Raw genomic sequence first — 22,086 nt, forward strand, 5'->3', positions numbered from 1 at the left:
TCAGCAGTTACCAGGGGGTAATATAAAACTCTCTTTTTTTATCCACACTAACTTTTCCAAGTTTTCCTCTTGCATATTTTTGAAAGTAATTCAAGTTAACTATGTGACTGTACTGCTTCCTCAATAAAGTTTTTAAGCATATATTATACATGCATGACACTGTGACTTACTTCCTGTGATTTCAAACAGCACTTTGTCATTGAGGCCCAGTCTGAGCTCAGGCATCCCTGAGAGGACCACTTTGAGCTTGATGGTGCCCACTATTTCACTCCGCAGGACGCTGCCATTGGCATTCACCTGTAGACAGAGAAGCATACATCAAACAAGGAGTATTAATTCATGCTTGTAGAATATCATTGTCATGACTTTTTTAGTGGCTATGATATCAGCTTTACAGTCAAACTCCACAAAGTTCACCTGAAAGTGCACGAGCCTTGTTGTCAGAAAATACAAATGTGCTCTTTAAGTTGCTTTGGTTTACACAAAACGGATCAGTAGAAGCCATTAAGGACATAAAAACACACTGAAGGACAAGAATGAAAAGCCATCAGCATGCAGTGTGAGAAATTTATGCAAAGTGTTGATATGAAAGCAGAAGAACATCAAAAAAACAACTTTAAAACGTCCCCGGTCACAGAAAAGGAAGTGGCAACTGTAGCTCTAAATATCTTCACCTCATAAGTTTCCCTTTGACTCACAAAAAACTGCAGCTGTGTGTATTATGTTGTCCTTGAGGTGTTGCTTCAAGGACATGAAATATCAGAGGAAAGTCATTTCTCTGCCTTTGAGTTAAAAAGACACCAGCGTGACCATGTATACAAATCTCTTCTGTTTCTTTAGCTGCAGGAACTCTGAGCCCTCGTTTGTATTCCTCAGTTCAATGTATAAAATGTTCCTCTAAATGGGTTCATCATGTAACATCACATTATCACACTGATTCATGGCTATTACTTTGTGTTTAGTACAGCTGGCCAAATAAGGTCAGGGCTGGACAACTATAACAATTATAAATGATTAGTAGAATATAACTTCTATAACTTCACCAGTAAATTACAGCATTTACATTTTAAGCGGGTGCAGATCATATCAAAAGTCGAAAATGTTGTATAGTCACATCGATGTTTGACTTTTATCTGCTTAAATTACTGAGAAGCCTTTGAAATATCCTGCTGCATAAGTCACTGCACTGCACACAATAAAGAAACATAAACACCATAAATGGTTGCATTGAAAAAGAATAGAAGATTGTTGATATTAGAGACTGTTTCCTCGGCGATTCAATTCAAGGAAAGAGACTGTTTGGAGGAGTCAAAACATGCCACGGTTTTAACAAAGACACTTTGAGCACTGACGCACCCGCTTTGCCTCAAGGAAGCACTTTGACTTTTTATAGAAAATACATTATTTTTAAAAGGATGGCTGAAAACATAGATGATGCTGGATAAAGAATGCAGCACTGATACTGGAGACAAACTGTGATTATGAGTCAACCATAAGTATGTAAGGGTTCCTGAATCCTGATGCATGTTTCATTTTGCTTCTTGTGGCCTTAGTTATGTGTAAAAAAAAAATGACATCATGAAGAGGATGATAAGGGATGATGCGTGTAATACAAAATAAATGTACTATAGATGTCTATAACTCTCTCCATCTCTGTGCTGGGTCAATTTGTACTTTCTGAGATAAAAAATGTAAGACGTGACGTTAACAAAGCAAGCATTATCCTCACCAGCAGATTTACTGACTCGATGACGTCCATGAAAACTTCGTTCTTCCTGTACTTGATGCCCTCTGACCGCCAAGACACAGCGTTGGTGACGGTGGCGGGAGGTCGAGGAGCCCCGACCTCTAATTTATGACCCTGCTGGGTGATGTACCTGAAAGAGACAAAGGCAGAGAGAAGCTGTGACTCTTGTCAAACTATTTCCAAACTCAGTCTGTTATCCTGCCGAGTGGAGCACTTGAAAACCCGCGAGGGCATAGTCCTCATTAAGATGCTTCACACAGAGACAGATTTTTTCCAATTTTGGGGGAAATATCTCAAGAAACGGCTGCAGTGTTAACAACTATTCAATCTCTTAATCTTCTTTAAAGACTGTCACCTGCAGAAGACTAATATCATGAGACTCAACGACACAATACGATTCTTAATGTGAAGAAAAATACAAGGGAATGGCAATACTGAAATAAATGAGCTGTTCTACTGTGAATGAATTAAAGAAGTTTGGTAATCCTGTTGTATGAAGATTACTCATGGATGTAATTGTAAAATGGAGATTTATATAAACCTGTTGTGACTAGAGCCTCATGTAATGTTATGACTTGCATGCATTTCTTTACATGATAGTAAAGAATATGAAGATATGAAGTGCTGCTTAGGAAAATAAAACCCTGGTATCAAGCGTCTTAAAGAAGTTTGAGCCACCAGGAGATGCCAGATCATCTCTTTAATAGGTTTGGATTCTGTTAAGAGCTTTACTGAGAAACCTTTCTGTTTTATATTACATGTATTCATTTGATGTATTGTTATCATAAAAATATTGATTGTTGCAGCTTTAAAATATATTATTAGATTTATGAATAATTAATGTAAGTGCCCTAGCACTGACTGTGTCAAACACAAATCAGTTTATATCTATTCATACATTAAAGTTATCAGCAAGAGTATGTTTTGTGTATCTGTTGATCCATCCATCCCCTATTTACTGCACAGTACTGTAGGTCGTCTCTTAGTGTGCATGCAGGAGAGGTTGTTTCAACAATCCTCTGACTGTGTCCAAGGAGACATATTGAACTGTCATGAGAATAGTACAGAGCTGTACATAGATAAACAACATGTGACCAGGCCTGTTTTCAACCCAAACACCTGCCCCCCCCGCTGCCACTGTTTCCTTCTTACTAGCCTTGTTTCCACCGCAGAGCTGACATCCAATTTTCCCTGGAATATCATTTCCAAAACAGTTATTCCAATTTTGGGGTGTTAATTACCTCAGCCAAGGAGGTTATGTTTTTGGTTTCATTTGGTTTGTTTGTGTGTCAGCATTACGGATTACGGCAATACTACTGACACCATTTTAATGAAACTTGGTAGAAGGCTGTAACATGTGCCAAAGAAGAAGAACTATTACATTTTGAAGCTGATCCAAATCACAGGGCAGATAAACAAATTATTTTTGTTAATTTTGTTGACGCACAACATTATGCAACTTATTTTACCTTACAATAACAGCTTCGACATCACTTAGATGAGACACTGACTTGTTATAACAGCACCTCTGTCCTTCCCACTTCATGCTCCAACACCTGAAATTGAACTATGTAACTTTGGTAATCGGGTGGGATCTTCAAAAAGAAGAGCATTACACTTTACAGCACTACAGCACACACCATGAGCCACATATGGCTCTTTAGCCCCTCTCCAGTGGCTTTAACAAAAAATTATATGGAAATAAATAACAGTTAATATTTAAAATTTCAAATAATATTTAACATTGCATTAAAAATATTTCATTAAAAAAACTGCAGCCTATACACCAAATAAAAAAATATTTTAACATTCTGTCAACTCAAACGTGTAGCACACATGTACAGCCTGGTGCCTTTTCCTTTAAATTTTGCATAACCTCATTGGCGGGACAGCAAGGCAGAGTCTCTCTAGCTCAGTAAATACTAAATGGAATGCATTTATATAGGCTTTTGTAGTCTTAGTGACCACTGAAAGCACTTTACAACACAAGCCAGCATTCACCCATTCAAACACATAGCCATACACTGGTAACTGAGGCTAACATAATAAGGTGCCACCTATTCACTCGCACCTATCAGGAGCAATTTGTAGTTCAGTATGTCACACAAGGACACTCAGACATGTGGACGGCAGCGGCCGGGGATCAACATTCTGATTAGGGAAGGACCGCTCTTCCTCCTGGGCCACAGCCGCCCTACCTAGCTAGGCTAGCTATGGAGTCCAAAAAAGAAAAAGTCTCAGAGGACAACACAGAATTTTAAACTGCATGGACAGATTTGCTTTCACTGCCAACGCTTCAAAGTTTAAGTAGTACCACCACATAATCATAAACAGCCCGCTGCAGAGTAAAAAATATTAATGAATGCTCATTTAGACGTATTCGGAATGGTAATAGGCTAATTCAGATTTAACAGACTGTGTAACCAACAATATAAGGCTCGAAATAAACTTAAAACATTGGTAAAACACCTCATATTTACTTTTGTAAATAAAAGCACATAATTAGGTTAAGAGAGCAAAAGTACGTGGTTAGGGTTTGAAAAAAACCTATCATGGTTTGGCTCAACATTCAGACAGGAAACAAAAAGTGGGCTCCTGGGTGAAAGACTGGGGTTTGTTTGACCCGTCCACTTCCCTTCCCACCCACACTATAGGAACTTTCCAGCTCCTTATGTTACCCTATTACCAGTGGCATTTTAAATTTATGCTGTCCGACAGCGTCACTGACAAGGCACCAGTATTTGAAGAAGAATGAGAACAAGCTGGTTTCTGTAATATGTTTTTTTTCTATATGCAAATTTAAAGTAAAAATTAAGTGCTTGTGAATGTATAGTTTTTTGTAACAACTGTTTCTGATAACAAGCTGTTCATGATGTTACTTCAGTCTAAGCATTTGATATGTGAACATATGTACATGATAAAGTGATTTCTAGTTTTCACAAATGTATGTACATGAAATATTTTCAGTTTAGAAGCACATAATAAGCTAATATGCCGCACAGCTGAGATGGAGTGATTAGGCAAAACCATATTTTGATATAACTGTAGGAGTTTTGTAGATATATATATTCAGACGTAGCTTGCAGATTTGCATAACAGAAGACTGAAGTTTTGGCCTTGGGGGAGGTCTGCGCTCTCCGAGTGCCCCTCTGGTTATTTTCATGTTTCATAATGTCCAACATAACACAATATCCTAACTTAATTAAACATATATTTCATTTTCTGTTTACTTTGTCAGTTTGGTTAGCAAACTGATTGTATGTTGGCAACATGGACTGTATAATACAGACAGTAAATCAGATGTATTTACAGTGCATGATTTTTTTTATCTGGTACTTGCTAAAAATAGATGTGACCCTACTGATGTATGCCGGATGATATGTACAGTAACCTTGGCAGGCATTTTTAAGAAAACAAATGATGTTTTACACAATTTGTTGTAAACAGTCTGAATTGATGCTGTTGACCTGTACTTGAACCTCCTGTCGAGAACGGCTAATATTCACAGAAGGACAGGATACAGATGTTTCATAACCATGTACCTCAGATCTGTTTCTATTCAACTCCATCAACTGCTCAAATGGAAATGTGCCCTACTATTTTAAACTAACACAAATAAAAAGCCAAACAGCAACAGTGATCTTTTCCTCTGACCTTTTCTCTTCCCCCCTTCTCCTCTCCTATTTACAGCTGCCCCTCACCTTTTTTTTCACCTCCAGAGACCTGAGCATTTCCCCCTGGAGTCAATAACACACTGACCCAGTGTTTCACACCAATCTGCTATCCTCAAGCTCCTCCTGAAAACTGCAAAGCCGTAATAAATAATTTGCGGCTGTATCTGTTTGGAAATTCTACAGCCCCCCCCCCCCCCCCCCCAAAATCTGGCTGCGACACAGTGGGTGAAGTAGTGCCGCTGCTGAAACTGTTAAATGCAGACAATGTACTAATTCTGGAATGTCATTGCGTTTGTGATTCATATCATCAATGTCACACATGATGTCCCATGTGTATCTGTACGAGGTCTTTCTTTTCAGTCGACTAAATACAGCAACAGGGATGGTATCTGTGTTCCATATGTGGTTTCTAATTTGAGAGATGGGCTGTACGTAGTTGGGCGCATGTCAAAGAGCATGGGTATTAATAATGTGTCTATCCTGCACCAGACTTGTTTCCAGATTGCACTGTGCTTCTGGTAACCAAAACTGCAGATGTACTGTATATATCTGTGTCACCGGTTCAACAATACAGCACAGTGATACAGTGGTTAGCACTGACGCCTCACAGCACTCAAAACCAAGCTAACTGTTCAAGCACTGGCCAAGTGTTATGACCCATGAAGCTAATCAAAGCCTACTTCACAAACACAAAACAAAGTGAAGGGTCTAGTTTTCAGCCCCAATGTACATTTCCTTTCTATGTTAATGTCAATAACAAAAAAGTGCTAAATAAACAAGTTTTAGATTGATTGACGGATTGAGGCAAAATGTTCTCCCGAGTTTTCCGTCCCAGTTCCACCCACCTAGAGGGTCTTGAACGCATGCTTTGTCACATAGCAATGTCTGACAGTGCTGAGAGATAAAAGGCGGCGACAAGTGGGCTTGAGGTCGACGTTGGGTTGTTTTGTTGCTTTGCTGTTTGTTCTGTTTTGCCCTGATTCTCCTCACAAATGCTAATGAAAGGATCGGGAAGCGGGGCTTGGCAGCAAACTGAGAGATTAGCATAACAATAGCAATCACAACAAACACATACACACTAACACCCACGCACATGAGGGTTCATACAAAGATACACACATGAACACGCTAACATGCATTGCTGCAGTCTCGCTTGCTCAGTCTCTTACATCCACCCACACACACACACACACACACACACACACACACACACACACACACACACACACGTGTTCACACACGCGTTTTTGTGGTTGGCGGGTCACAAAAAGGTCAGAGAACTGGAATAGCTGTCAAACAGAGACACAGTGGATGTCTGTATGTGTACTGTACTGTGTGTGTGTGTGTGTGTGTGTGTGTGTGTGTGCATGTATGTGTGCATGAGAGAAATGACACTTTTGTGTGTCTCCTTGGAGAAGAGCAAGGGCTTTTCTGTCTGAGAGTCTCGAGTGCGTCCAGCTGACGGTGTCATTGTGTCTGAGTGCCAATAGGAGCCTGGTAATTATCAGCCCTATTCAGACACCAAACACACATACTGTACTCACACACACACACACACACACACACACGCACACACATACACACACACGCAAAACCTCAGCCAAGCCTTGGCGCACAAACACCACACCAAATTAAACATTACTCACATATTAGCAGAAAAATCGCATTTGAGACATGAAAGTTTTAAACAATAGACAATGCAAATATAAAATTTGACACAAAGTCAACATTCATTTGAAGCAAAGCTGATCATGTGCACACAGAATCCACTCTATCACGGTATTGTGAAGTGAACGTCAAGCTCTTGCCATGCAAACAAATGCCTCTCTGATAAACCAAGAAGAGGGAAAAAGCAAAACAACCTTGTGTACACCGAGAACAGCCCAAGAATAGCGGTTGCTTAGGGTCATTTCACTCACTGAATGAAGTTCTAGCATTCATTATAGCTTTAGTCACCAGCTGTACTTTGCTGAATGAAAAACAACAAATAAAGCCAATGGCACTTCAAACAGAATCATGGAGTACTCTCACTCCCATCTCTGCTAGTGACTACAGTATGAAATACGAAGCTGTTATCTCGCTGAAAAACTTTCATGTTTTGTTCCCTGATGGACGATACAGGCTCCACTTGAGCTAATGTGGTTACGTTAAAATCAGACTGAAGTGCCTCAGTGCGTTACAGCCTTTTGAGAGTTTCAAACTTTAACCTTCTACCCTCATCAGTCTGATTAATGTTACACTTAAAATGCCTGCACACAGTGCCAGCACATATAATTGATCCAAGTATTGTCACATGTAAAACACTGGCACCTTTTTATGGTTTGTGAAAAATAATTATGCAGTAGCTGCTGCACTGTTAAAGGGACAATGTGTAACATTTTCAGTTGTTTATTGGCAAAAATTGATGTCAGCATTCATAAATATGTCATCACTGGTGTACTATTACCTCCACCTACAATCTGACTTATTCTTGTAAAAGGAGAATTTCGGATTTGTTTGTACATTGTGCGGGTAAGTCGTCTGTGGGGTTCCATTACGTTTCGCCATCTTGAGAATACACCCGCCAGCAAGGGACATACAGCACCGCCTTCTGCGTTTTCGTTGAGAGCCAGGCCAGCACTGCGTGACTGAGGAGCCGAAGGAGAGGAGCAAGAGGCGCTTCGCTACTACCCTGTCAAATTTGAAACAAAGTCCCACTCTTTGAGCATAATGCAGGATCATGCATATGCAGCATCATGGGAGACAGAATCCTTGTTGCCAAGAAAGCGCAAAAGGGAATAGAAAAGGCAGCGTGACCGGCGAATTAAAAAAACGAAGGCCCACATCGGGGTAGCCTTTCCCAGGTAGAGAGAGCTGCTGAGGGAGAATGGGCCTGTGATTGCATTACCATTCTCCCTCAGCAGCTCTCTCTACCTGGGAAAGGCTACCCCGATGTGGGCCTTCGTTTTTTTAATTCGCCGGTCGCTAACAGCCTCATCCCTCTCCTCGCATCACTGCGCCGCTGTTAGCCACTGTTAGCCACTGTTAGCCGCTGTTAGCGCTGGCCTGTGATTGTATTACCTTTCTCCTTCAGCAGCTCTCTCCACCTGGGAAAGGCAACCCCAATGCTGACCCTTGTTTTTTTAATTCGCCGGTCACGCTGCCTTTTTGATTCCCTTTTGCACTTTCTTGGTGACGAGGATTCCGTCTCCCGTGATGCTGCATAATACATGATCCTGCATTATGCTCAAAGAGTGAGACTTTGTTATGCGGCAGTAGTGCCGCTGGCCACTAACAGCTGTTAGCGGCGCAGTAATGCGAGGAGAGGGATGAGGTGTGTGAGGTTGAGCCACTTGTCAGTTGTCAAAAGACAAGACGTGATCGGTTTGTTTCAATTTTCATCCGCCCCAACAGTCCTACGTTGTAAACACAGCCAGCATGGTGAGGAGGGGGTTTGTCAACTCGCGTCGCGTGTGTCTATGTAGGAGCCTGAATGAATACTCCATGTAGTATCAGATGACATGGTTTCATCAGTGTTATCATAGCTTTTTGGTACACAGTGGCTACAGTTGTTGCAATACGTGTTTGAAACAGTGAGGCGCTATCTGTTTGAATACAATATATGATTTCAACGTTAGATGGGAGAAATTCCTACACACTGTGGCTTTACGTTTTGTCAATATTAGCCACTTGTATGATCAGGCATGAACATACAGACACAGCAATGTTACTATGGTTTTCTTACTCTTGGAGGATCTTGCTGTCAGTTGTCTGAGGGAAACCAAAGTCCATCACTTCGTCCATCAGCTCGTACACCGTCACAAAGTTGTCACGGATACTCTCCTCCTCAAGCTCTTTAAAGTACTCCTTGAATACCTGCAGACACAAACAGGCAGATGCAGTTAAACACACTACACATTATACTATCATAGCTATATGATATGCAAGTTGTCTGGCTGTACTGCCATGTTTTCGCATTATGTATTGGTAAGGAAAGTATACATAAATGGCATCTACTGGCTGTGTACAAGAAGCAAAAATCCATAGTGGACATTTTTTTAATCAAAGGCACAAAAACAAACAGATATATGCAGCAAGAAAACAGCCAAGTGAATAAAATGTTTAGTTGAACCTCATGTTGTCTGGTTGGCTGGTCATGTGGTAATCAAATCGCAATCACATAAAATGCCTATAATGATCGCTCAAAATACCAATTTCTGGTTGGTTTGTATTAAAATCATACAATCTGCCACCTCAGTTCAAACTTCAGATAACTTTAACAACATAACTTGTGTTTCATGCTACATAAAGAGTATTGCAAGTGGGTTTAAAATATACATTGTATATAAAGACACAAAAACACTGTACAAAAATGAAGCCAAAATATCCCAGACATGGGAGCTGCCATCTTGCGCTGGTGACATCATTTGGAGCCATGATCTGTGCAGTAGCAATTATGGGCTGTTCCATATAGATCTTACCGCTAGTAAGACGGTAGGAAAGACAGGAAGCTGCGCAAAATTACGCAGCGACACCTCATGACATGCCTCTTTGAGACGGTTCTACCAGTAGTGGTCTCGTACGATCTCAGAGGACTACGAGTTTCGAAAGACTGACGAAAGCAAAGATGGCTACGGCCTATATCTACCATAAGTGGCTCTGCTCTTTACAATTATTTTTACTGTTTAGCAAATCTGAGTCTTCATTTTAATTACTCATACACATTATAATGCCTTATGGGAATGCTTTATGATGTGTTTATCTGTTGGTGTTGGTGAAAGTAGCTAGCAGTGTTGCTAATAATAAAGGCTCCGCTACTGCAATAGCGACGACTGCTTTCTTGGAGGCATCCATCTTTGTTTATGTTTAGGTCGTAAATGGTACAAATGCAAACGGGGACGCATACCGCCAATTTAAACAGAAAGTTACGACATTTTACGACATCATCTTGAGTCTCACCGCTCGTAGCAACGTAAATGGATCACAGCATTAGAAGTGTTCGAAGAAGACCCAATCCTGATCAGTGCAAATGTTGGCGAGCACACTAACTGGCACACACAGCTGTCAATCATGATGTCACACACCCCTTTTTATACTGTTAAATAACTAATAAATACCAAAAATGAATACATAATCACACATCAGCATGATAAGAACAGTCTAAAATGCCAGAAACCATTTTTGGTAAAAATTGATATGACTTCTTGATTTCTTAGTTTGGCCCATGTCCTATCCGCTTACATGGAGGGGGCTGGGTTTATGACCTATACTGCAGCCAGCCACCAGGGGGCGATTGAGATGTTTTGGCTTTACTTAAAGGGAGTTGCCATGCATCTTTGTGTACAATCATTGGTTTGAACAAACAAATCACAAACATATTTTAAAAAACAGTACAGTAGGTGACAATGGCATGGCCCAATTAGGTGTACTTAATTAAAAAGTAATGTACTCATTTAAAAAAAAAATCTGGACATCTTGACATGCATTTTGCCGATATAACAGAGCCTTAAATCAACCAATATGATACAAATAAGCACATGACAAGACTTCAGTTAGGCTGGGAGGGTTGATGACACATCAGCACAAGTAGAAGGTAAAGATTTGGACTGAAGTCTCGAGAGACAGACGCACCTGGACAATTTTATACAGAAAGGAGTACACCAGGGCAGCATTGGCGTTCTTCTTCGTCATCGCCACCACTGAAGAACAGGCTGTTAAGAAATAACTGCACATGTACAAGTGACAGTATCTGAGCTGAATGAACAGATGGAAGACATGTAGTGAACATCTTTGAGAGACTGTGGGTGGTTATTAGATGAATGCAATGAAAAGAAAAGTTAGCAGAATGCATCACAGTCGCAAGCAATTGAGAACATGGCCACAGGGAGGTAAAACAGCTCAGTTGTCTAATGCAGTGCACTGGGAATACCACAACTGCAATATCATGCTGAATTAATAATGTGTAAGGAAGTTTGACTGCCCAATCTTGCATTGAGAGAGGAGGATATACAGCGCATAACACATCACAGTGAATCTCTGTTCAATTTTTCAACTGGATGTGAAACATGATGTGATGATACAGAAGCTGTGAAGCTGCCTGCAGCTGAGATGAGAAGAACAGGACTTGTAATGAAGCTGGAGACAACTTAGCATTAAAGACCATCAAGGTATATGTGTAGGAGGCTGTAAATCACTGCTACGTTTTATATTCACTAATTTCTCTGCAGATATGACTGATGGGAGGGTTGTGACATTTAAACAGAAAGACACAAACGGATACAGTAAAGGTTGCTGTGTTTGATCCACATGAAGTGTGAGTTGCCGTGGGTGATCAGTGGTGTCATCTCAGCGTCCTCTTCCCTCTTCATCAGGATCGGCATGAAGTGGTCGATCTCATTCATGTCCATGTTCCCCATGTAGTTACGGCAGATCAGCACCTGGAACCAGAATGTAAAGAACAAAGTATAGACATTATATAGACATAGTCATTAAATGTACATAGCTTTTGGCTGAGACACCAAACCTGAGCACTCAAGCTTAAACATGCTTCAAGAGCTACGGGCTGACGAGAACCTCTAATCTTACGGATGGAAATAACACAGTGTGTTTCCAATTTGAATACTGGATGATGAATGATGAATGACCACCTTCTCAACATGAAACACACTCGTTTAAAAGTCACATGCTCTTAAATTCAAGGATCTAGTTGAATTGAAGACTGCCCAAATAATGTATAATGCAAGAAATACTTTACCTAGGGTAGCATACAAAAAATGTTCTCAGACGTAGAGAGAGGTTGTAATTCAAGAGGAAATTTAAAATTCAAGTTCATACCACTATGAAGAGTCTGTGTGTTTCAATTTGTGGAATGATTCAGATATAGAACTTACGCAAAGTCCAAATATAAATCAATTCAAGAAGATATACAGTAAAATAATCTTTAAAAGGTATAGGGATGAGGAAGGGCTGCTAGGAGGAAAATCAGCTATTCAACTGTTTCATTTCTATCCAATTGATTTTGAGTTATATATACTGTATTTTAAATAGTTCATTGTTTAAGTTATGGAAAAGGGATAGGGCCATATAAAATGCATTTCTTTCTGCTCCTTTTTGGACATGTAAATATTTAATATTGTTTATTGCTGTCTTTTTTATGAGAATTTGTGTATTGATAGTTTGCTTGATGTGTACTGTTCATTTCACTTGTTTTTCTTGTTTTGTTGTGGTTTTCCATGTTTGAAATAAATAAAGAAATCAAGTCAATCAGGAGCTTATGCAGACTTTACCAAAGCTGGAGCGATTTTCAACTTTGAAATCATGGCAAACAAAACTGTGCCAACTTGCTGGTTAGCCGTTAGAAGTTGTGGTGTCATAGTGCCCTTAGTGGTTATATTGCACATAAAATGTTATCGCAACATCCTCGATTCAATTCTGGCCTGGGACGTTTGTTGCATGTCTTTTCCCTTTGCTTAACAACTTGGCAAAAGGCCCCAAAAATTGTTCTTTACAAAGTTACGAGACATTACTGAAAACTGAAGTGCCCATGAAGATAAAACATTAACTTAATTCACTCATTTCTGATGTTCAGTCCATCACAGGAGCTTTTCTGTGGAGTGTCAATCAAACAAAAGGTGCTGTTATTTTTATCCATACAGCAGCATTACTGTATGGATGGCAATGTCAGTCTGCAACTTTGGTTCAGACTGAAATGTGTCTTTTGGATTTATTTTTGGATCAGTACAGACTTTAATGATCCTCCCAGAATGAATCCTACTGACTTTAGTGACCCACTGAGTTCTCCGCTAGCACCGATCTTTGTAGTTTTGAGATAAATGTCTACAACCATTGACTGGATTGCCATGAAACTTCATTTGTACATTCACATTCCTGTCAGAGTGAATTATAACATCGACATCACGTTGAAAGTTTAATTTGGCCTATGACCAAATGCCTGCAAAACCAACAGCATTCCCATGAGCCGCAAATGTTAGCATTCCAAAATGCTAAACTTAAATGCTGTTTCCATAAATCATTTTTCCTTGTGTGTATTTTGAATCTTCGTCTTTGTCAGTGAGTCCCCACATTCTCCAGAAAGCTTTCAACAACCCTCTAAAAAGAGCAGAGAACCCGTAAAAGATGGGTTTTGGCTGATAAATGTAACTTCCTAGCTAGTCAATTACTTGCGGACGCTTCTATGATTGCAGCCTTTCCCCCAATACCAAAAAGAAACCTTCTTATGACTGCATGCATTCTGTTCTTTTGAGATTGGTGTCACTGGAGGACTTTTAAAGGTTGAATGTCAGCGCAAACTGCTGTGTCTATAAAAAACACCGTCTTTCTTTGATTGTAAGACTGACACTCAGAATCTGTAGGCAACCGTACAAGATGTTTGTTTCTAAAGTGTTCCGGTTTCTATTTGGAATCCAGGTACTGCTGACCAATTACGGTTGAGTGGCAGGTAAACTGTCTGTGTGGAAAGCAAAAGACGTGAAATGCATTGGCGGAAATGTGGTCTCTAAGCCCACTGGCTATCATCAAACAGTGATTTAGCTTTTTATTAGCATTTTTTAAATCATTTCCATTCTTATGCAGATATCTCCTTATAAAGATTAGCCAAAGTGACTGGTACAAAAGGAAGTCTTGGCCCGGACTTTTGCTGGCTACACTGGGGCCTCCAAAATATTAACCATTTCCTCCAGAGGCTTATTGTCGTCAGACCGATGGGCTGATGGGTTCTGAGATTGGACATTTACTGCACACATTTTCTGCAAAAAAACAAACTCTATTGTGGATACACTGAAAATAATACAAACAAGAACTACAAAAGATGACCCAGAAACTCAAGTTACACTTCCAATGGCACTTGTAATAAGTGGATTTAAAGTGATGAAAACATAACAGAGATGTTTTTATCACAGAATTGCACATTTATAATGTCTTTTAACGTATTATCAAAGATTCACTTCATTTAACCCTGAGAAACCAGCACACCTTCTAATCTTAATCGAAACACACACACACACACACACACACACACACACACACACACACACACACACGCACGCACGCAACAAGATGAGTCAGCAGTCTTGCTAGAATCCGGACACACAGAGTGAAGTGAAGAAAGAGATCAAAGCTTCTACACTTGAGGTATCTAGATAACACACACACACACACACACACACACAGACACACAGACACACAGCTTACCCCCCTTTCTTTAATAGTGGAGTCTGCTGCGTAGGGGTCACACAGGGGCAGCACACAACAAAGGCAGGAGGAAATAAGAAACAAACAAAAAAGAAATGCCAGGAGAGTAAAGTAATCTGGGGGAGAAAAAAGGATATGAACAGGCTACTGCTCGGCTTCTGTAAGAGGAGACAGAAACCACAGAGCGAAAAGTTCAGAGGTCATCAGAGACAGGGAATGAGGTATAGACAAATCTTGGTATCAAAAAAGAGCTGCAATACCGAAGACCCCTGGAACGGTATCCAGAGGTTCACTTTGTTGTTCTGGAAGTAAACTTTGATAGAAAAACACAACAGAGAGAGTAATAGTGGAAACTTATCAACTGGTCTGCCCCAAACTGGACTAGATCAGCAATTTATTTGAGCAGTTAATGCTGGCAGTATACCCAATCACTACTGATGAATTAAAAGTCATAGCTTGTTACAATTAAAGAGTTCATGTTGGTTTAGAGTTAGGGCTGAAACAATTAATCGCTGACTGAATCAACTGAAAATGAACAATTTCAACAATGGAATAAAATACTTGCTTATTTGGAGCTTCTCAAATGTGAGGATTAGGGTATCTGAACATCTTTGTGTTGTTGACTGTGTTGTTGAGCAAAAAAAAAAATAATAAATTCCCCAAATTATCTTGGGGTGTGAGAAATTGTGTGGGTGTTGTTGTTGTTTTGCTATTTTCTGACATTTTGTTGATGAAATGATAAATGAATAATCATTAGTTGCACCATGGATAAATTAAAATGGCACAAAACAAAAACACTTATCCAAATTCTCACTGCTCTATTACCCATTCTGCTGTTTCTAACACCCTATGGTCGGTGTATTGATGTGTGTTTAAAGTTCTTTTTGCCAACCAGCCACGTGTTTTTCAGTCAGCCAGCTCTGTAGCTGATAACTGGATGTGGGGATAACAGCACAGTGAGATGTAAGGGGAGTTGCCAGCTTACAGATTCAATCATTTGACACTCCATGCAGTATAAAGCTGGAAGCAGTAACAATTATGTCCCTGCTACATTTGCAGTTATGACTTAGAAGAGCTTACGTTCCACCTTAAGGTTTTAGAGTTAACATGCCATTGTCATAGCAGGCTGGTTCAATTGTGTGTCAGTAACACCCAGATTAGAAAAGAAAACATCAGATAGCGCCGTATACTCAGCAGAGGCAGAACACATCAAACAGAACACCTCACACAAACAGTTAGCATATTTCATGCCCCAAAGCTGAGCGCAGCTACTTAATAGTCCAGGTCTCATTAAATTCTACTGTGAGAGTGTTAACACACCATACTGTCTGGTAGAAACATATTCTGGTAAGTTGGGCTGGCGTTTATGAATACATAATACAAATATTACATCCTCCATCACATTCCTACAGATCTAATCGTACATGACATTCATACATGACAAGCAGCTCAAAGAGGTTTGGAGTAAAAGATTTATAAAATAAAATAAGACATTTTTTGCAGCAAAAACAGATTGACAGAAGGCAGAATAAAAAAACAAAAGACACTCAAGGGACACTTTATTAGGTACACCTTGCTAGTACCGGGTTGGTAGGGTTGGGTACCGTTCATAATTGAACCGATATAGTACCAGTACCGGTATCTGGAATTCGGTACCGTTACCAAACGGTACCTTATTCCGGTACTTTTTAAAGTCTAAACTTCTCAGTTTCAACATTTTATTGAGAACATTTAGGAACAGTGCTGCACGTTAACTTTTGTCTGCACATGCATTTATTTTGAAAATTCAAAAATAGAAATAAATACAATTCCTTAAATTGGAAGTGTTTCCCCCGAGCGCCTTGCACGTTGCATCGCAAATATTGCAGCGAGCACGGTCTCGTCAGCTGGCGTGAAGTGCAGCCAGACTTTGGACCGCTTTTGGCTCGCCATTGTTGCTGAGTCTGAGGTGCGAGTCATGCACTCTCGCTCTGCCTCCACCTCACCGACGTGAATCGGTACCAAGTACAAAAAGTACCGAGTTTCGGTACCCAACCCTACGGATTGGACCCTTTTTACCTTCAGAACTGCCTTAATTCTTCGTGGTATAGATTCAACAATGTGCTGGAAACATTTCTCAGAGGTTTTGGTCGGTATTGACATGATAGCATCACACAGTTGCTGCACATCCATGGTGCGAATCTCCTGTTCCCCCACATCCCAAAGGTGCTCTATTGGACTGAGATCTGGTGACTGTGGAGGCCATTGGAGTACAGTGAAGTCATTGTCGTGTTCAAGAAACCAGTTTGAGATGATTTGAGCTTTGTGACATGGTGCGTTATCCTGCTGGAAGTAGCCATCAGAAGATGGGTACACTGTGGTCATAAAGGGATGGACACGGTCAGCAACAATACTCAGGTAGGCTGTGGTGTTTAAAGGATGCTCAGTTGGTACTAAGGGGCCCAAAGTGTGCCAAGATAATATCCTCCACGCCATTACACCACCACCACCAGCCTGAACCGTTGATACAAGGCAGGATAGATCCATGCTTTCATGTTGTCTATGCTAAATTCTGACCCTACCATCTGAATGTTGCAGCAGAAATCGAGACTCATCGGACCAGGCAATTTTTTTTTTTTTTTTTACAAACTTCTATTGCGCAAGTTTGGTGAGCCTGTGTGAACTGTAGCCTCAGTTTCCTGTTGTTAGCTGACAGGAATGGCACCTGGTGTGGTCTTCTGCTGCTGTAGCCCATCTGCTTCAAGGTTCAACGTGTTGTTTGTTCAGAGATGGTCTTCTGATATTTGAGTTCCTGTTGCTTTTCTATCATCTCGACCCAGTCTGGCCATTCTCCTCTGACCTCTGGCATCAACAAGGCATATTCACTCAGAGAACTGCTGCTCACTGGATATTTTCAACTTTTCAGACCATCCTCTGTAAACCCTAGAGATGGTTGTGTGTGAAAATCCCAGTTGATCAGCAGTTTCTGAAATACTCAGACCAGCCTGTCTGGCACCAACAACCACGCCACGTTCAAGGTCACGTAAATCACCTTCCTTCCCCATTCTGATGCTCGGTTTGAACTTCAGCAGGTCATCTTGACCATGACCACATGCCTAAATGCATTGAGTTGCTGCCACGTGATTGGCTATTGTGTTAACAAGCAGGTGTGAACAGGTGTACTTAATAAGGTGAAGTACATAATTTAAAGTATATATTCAACACAGACTGAAAACAAGGCAGATGATTGATGCAGACACAGTGACAAATAGCGTAAGTAGAAATGATGCACATAAAGCATAACTCATTTTCCATAGCAGTATAGGTTAGTTTCTTACTGTGGGGATCCGCTGCTGCTTAAATATAGAAGATTCACCATTTTTGTTGCTTTACTTGAATTTCACAAAAACAACAGCTAACTCTTTTCCTTTTTTTTAAGCCCACTGGTGGCCTTAAAAATCACTGAGGGATTCTCAGTCCAGGGATCTAGTTATTGGGACACACAAAGAAATCATTGACTGTTTACAATGTGTGAAATCAATAGGACCAACTCGCTGCTGACCTCTAAAAGGAAATGGCAACCAGAAAACCCTCACTGGAGTGTACCACTGGAAGGCAAATAGGAACAGCAATGAACTCCCTTGTCAGTTTGTGTCACTCATCAACCATCTGAAAAAACAACCACTGCACAAATCTTTAAATGTAACTTCGTAGCAGACTAATTATGATATTTTAAAGTCACAGGGCTGTTAGGAGGTTAACAGTAACTCCCTTGTAGACAAAATAATGGAGCATTCAAGAAGCAAAAAGACACCACTGAGTTGGTCTATCAATTGCAAGCATTTAACATTGTGCCTGCTCACAGTGCTTCTTTTTCTAAACAGCCAGACGTTCACACTGTCTGTGCAACAGAACTAAAAGTCAAGATGCTTGCTGGCAGCTCTTTGAGGCACAGCACTGAGAGATCCATCTTAGTTTAGCATGCTAACATTTGTTGACCTGATGAGACTGAGTGAAAAGTTAGGGCATCAGTAAAGTTATTATGGGTCATTTCATAAAAATTCATCAGTCTTGGATAATTTTGACTCATTCACAGTTTGTGGTTAAATGTACACCCTCCCTGCTCAATAAATAAATAAACACATAATATAAAACTAATAGCTGTAGCTCTTTCAGAACATCTGCTGTATGTCTAAAATGTTACACCTTATATTTTATTATTAAAATGCACTGTAACTCATTACAACCCAAAACCTCACTGGGAACAAATGATGCCATTCTGATTTCAATAGCCTGACATTTCAGTCTACATAGCAGGTCCCAGCAGCCTGCAGTTTGCGGTCTAGTGCCCAGGAGCTACAACTTAGGAGGGGGGAGGGGGGCCTGAGGGTGGAGGGATAAAGGGCAGAGAGGGAAAGTGGCTCCTGTGGTAGCTGTGTCTTTTCAACTGTGCCTAGAATGTGAGCACTGGAGTGACCTGTCTACCTACACCATTGGCTCTGGCCGATACAAGATTGCAGATGTGACTTTTTTTTTTTTTTAAATATTTTTTTTTTGCCTTTATTTGATGGGACAGTTGGAGCATGAGGGAAAGAGAGAGGGGGGTGACATGCAGCAAAGGGACATGGGCAGGAATCGAATCCATGGCTGCTGCAGCAAGGACACAAACTTTGTATGCTCTACCCGCTGAGCTACTGGGTGTACCAATTATATGGTTATTTCTACATTTGGTGTCATTTTTAATATTTTCATCCTGTTTGCATGCTAGTTTAGAGGAGTTTTAATTGCAACAACAATACAACAGTAATAGAAGACAGAGAACCTCGCCTTGTCAGGACAGAGGGAGGGAGAGGACTGAAGGTGAGACACTACTGACTCGCCCCAGGGCAGAGATAGAAAGATAGGGAAAGAGAAAACCTTTAATCTGTACAATCAGACATCCAGGCTATGTGGGTCTGATCCTTTTCTCTGATGGGTATTGTACTGTCAAACATATAAGACTTCTCCGGCCATTTCTTTTCTTGCTCTCAAATAAATTAACCCTGTGAGGATTTGATGCAAAACCCCATAAAGTAAGTAGGTGAGTAGCAAAAGTAAGTAGTAAAAATTCTCTTTTATCAGATGTAGGTACAAATTAAGAAGCAGTTTGGAGAAAGTTTAGAAATGTGAACACAGTCATTTTCAGGAAGGACTATTTCTATTATCGATTAATTTGCCAGTTACTTTCTCTATCAATTGTTCAGGCTGGTAATACCGGAAAGTTGAGAAAATGTTCCCATGTGAATTTTAGACTGCAAATTGCTTGTTTTGCCATCCAAAATCCACTGACATGACATGGAGTTTTTATTATATTAAAGCTCAGATAATTAGTCGAAAATTAACTGACAACTTTTTTGGTAGTTGATTGATCAGTTTTAAGCAAAAAATGGAAAGAAATGCACAGATTTTACCCTCTGAAATGTACATTTTTGCTGTTTTTCTCAGGTTTCTAATAGTAAGCTGAACACATTGGGTGTTGGACTGTTGTTTTGGACATTTTTTGACATTTAATATAATGAAGATGAGAGATGAGTTTATGTGTCTTTGTCACTGTAAAAAGTAGCAAGTCCTCACAGTTGAATATTTGGCCTGTCGGTTTAAAAAACAGTCCTACAGGATTTATCTATATGTTCCTGGTTAATCGATTAACTGCTTAATCCTGCTTAATCGACTAATAGTTTGAGCTCTTGATACTGTAGCCTACAGGTGCCTAACATATGGGTTTGTCCCTTTAATCTGCATTTCATCTGAATAGAAACCTCATGTCAGGACACACTTTTGCAACATGTTTAAGGAAATGTTCCCACCACATTCAGTGTCCTTTTAAAGGGAGCTGCAGAAAGTAAAGTTTCAAACTTTGAAATAGGACACATCACAAAGAATAAAGGCTGCATCGCTGCACAAGAACAAGCCCTCCGTGTATACTGCACATTGGTGAAACGAGTTAGTCCAGTTGAGCCTCTCTTCCTGACTGCTCTGTGTCTTCATCTGGGTTACAGGGCACATACAGTAAGTTAGCCTGTCTCTGCCACGACATGTAGGCTAAGTAATAGGCCTACCGGTATGTACAGTTGCTACAGTACAGAAATACTCTTCACTTTGTGGACTTTATATGAGCGCTCATCCCCGGAGTTTATTAGCAGCAGGTGCTTCGTTCATAACCCTCAACTTCCCCAACAACAAGTCGCCACAAACTTACCTTTCCCTTCAGGTCGAGGATAAATATCGCCGACGCCGACATCTTGGTGGAGAAAAATCCTCGAGAACGAGAACTAGGCTAGATAATATTTAGGTCTTCTGTAAAATATGGGTCACTTAAAGGGGATTATTTTCGCTTCCATCATCCTCCTTCCTCCTCTCCTCCACTCTCTTGAGTCGATGCGTTTCACTGCAACTCGCTGCTTTTCCGGAGCGGAGCGTCAAGCTAGACGTTAGTGACACAAGCAGGCTGCAACTTCCGGTGGTTAGGTAAGAGGATTTTAATCAACCAGCGTGATCAATGGCGGAAAGTAACTAAGTAGACTGTAACGTTACTGTATCTGAATATATTTTGACATAGGCTATCTTCTTTAGTTGAGTTATAATGTATGTGTATCAAAAGTATTTTTAATACAGAACGCATATTTTAGAGCAAACACTTTATTTAATTCAATTTTGCTGGACTTTAACTTGTAATGAAGGCTGTTTTTTTTTTGTATTTTTTATTTTTTCTTTCTTTCTTTTTTGTTTTGTTTTACATTGATTTCTGCATTTACTGAATTAAATTACAACTCTATATTTTAGAGTAAAATATTGTACTTTTTTTTTTACTTTATTTTTTCCAAGATGTGAGATAGCACTGTGACATGTAACCGAGGTAAATATATAACAATGCACTAAGCAAAATGAATAAAGAAAGCACTAATAAAGGAAAAACAAAACAGAATCACTCATTTACAAATCCATATAATTCCATTTATGTATACTTCTAAGTTCATATTATTCAAGTTTGACCAATTTTAAGGTCAATTTTTGATACAATTTTAATTTCTATACAAATATATTTCCAGTAAGTATTTAAAACCAGACAAGACCCAAAGATGTGACTATAATCAGCATGGTTTTCTCTGCAGTCTCTCCAGCAATTTGGTGTAACTGATTGTTTGAGTTTGTCTTGTTGAACAGGTGTTACAAAATATCTCATCTGGTATTTCCGTGCATATTCTCACCAGAACTGAGATGCTGTTGTGTTATGTGATGATAGACTTATGGTTTCCTATTCAATATTAGATAGTGTTAAGTCGAGTTCCTCTTGCCATCTTGTTTTTTCTCTAAGTTCTTCTGGTTTATTGTCACCTTGTAGGATATTATATATGGCTGAAATGTGATGCTTAACAACCCCCACATTTATAATTTTTGACTGAAGATTTGTAATGGTTTTCATCTCTATATCGCTATTCTCAATGTAACCTCTGACTT

General features: G+C 39.9%; 1 protein-coding gene across 1 annotated transcript in view; it reads right to left on the reverse strand.

Annotated features, from left to right (window-relative positions):
- Positions 1-21,036, reverse strand: part of ap1m3 (adaptor related protein complex 1 subunit mu 3) — a 37,981-nt gene extending 16,945 nt beyond the window's left edge. Inside the window, exons 1-6 of the mRNA XM_033620658.2 lie at positions 20,828-21,036; positions 11,681-11,837; positions 11,032-11,099; positions 9,146-9,276; positions 1,730-1,877; positions 171-297 (exon numbers count right to left, since the gene is read on the reverse strand). Coding sequence (XP_033476549.1) covers positions 171-297; positions 1,730-1,877; positions 9,146-9,276; positions 11,032-11,099; positions 11,681-11,837; positions 20,828-20,869 — 673 coding nt within the window. The 5' untranslated portion in view covers positions 20,870-21,036. The remainder of the gene's footprint in view (positions 1-170; positions 298-1,729; positions 1,878-9,145; positions 9,277-11,031; positions 11,100-11,680; positions 11,838-20,827) is intronic.
- Positions 21,037-22,086: the final 1,050 nt, after the last annotated feature.

This window comes from Epinephelus lanceolatus, chromosome 6 (genome assembly GCF_041903045.1).
Source record: "Epinephelus lanceolatus isolate andai-2023 chromosome 6, ASM4190304v1, whole genome shotgun sequence".
In the NCBI taxonomy this organism is placed as follows: domain Eukaryota; kingdom Metazoa; phylum Chordata; class Actinopteri; order Perciformes; family Serranidae; genus Epinephelus; species Epinephelus lanceolatus.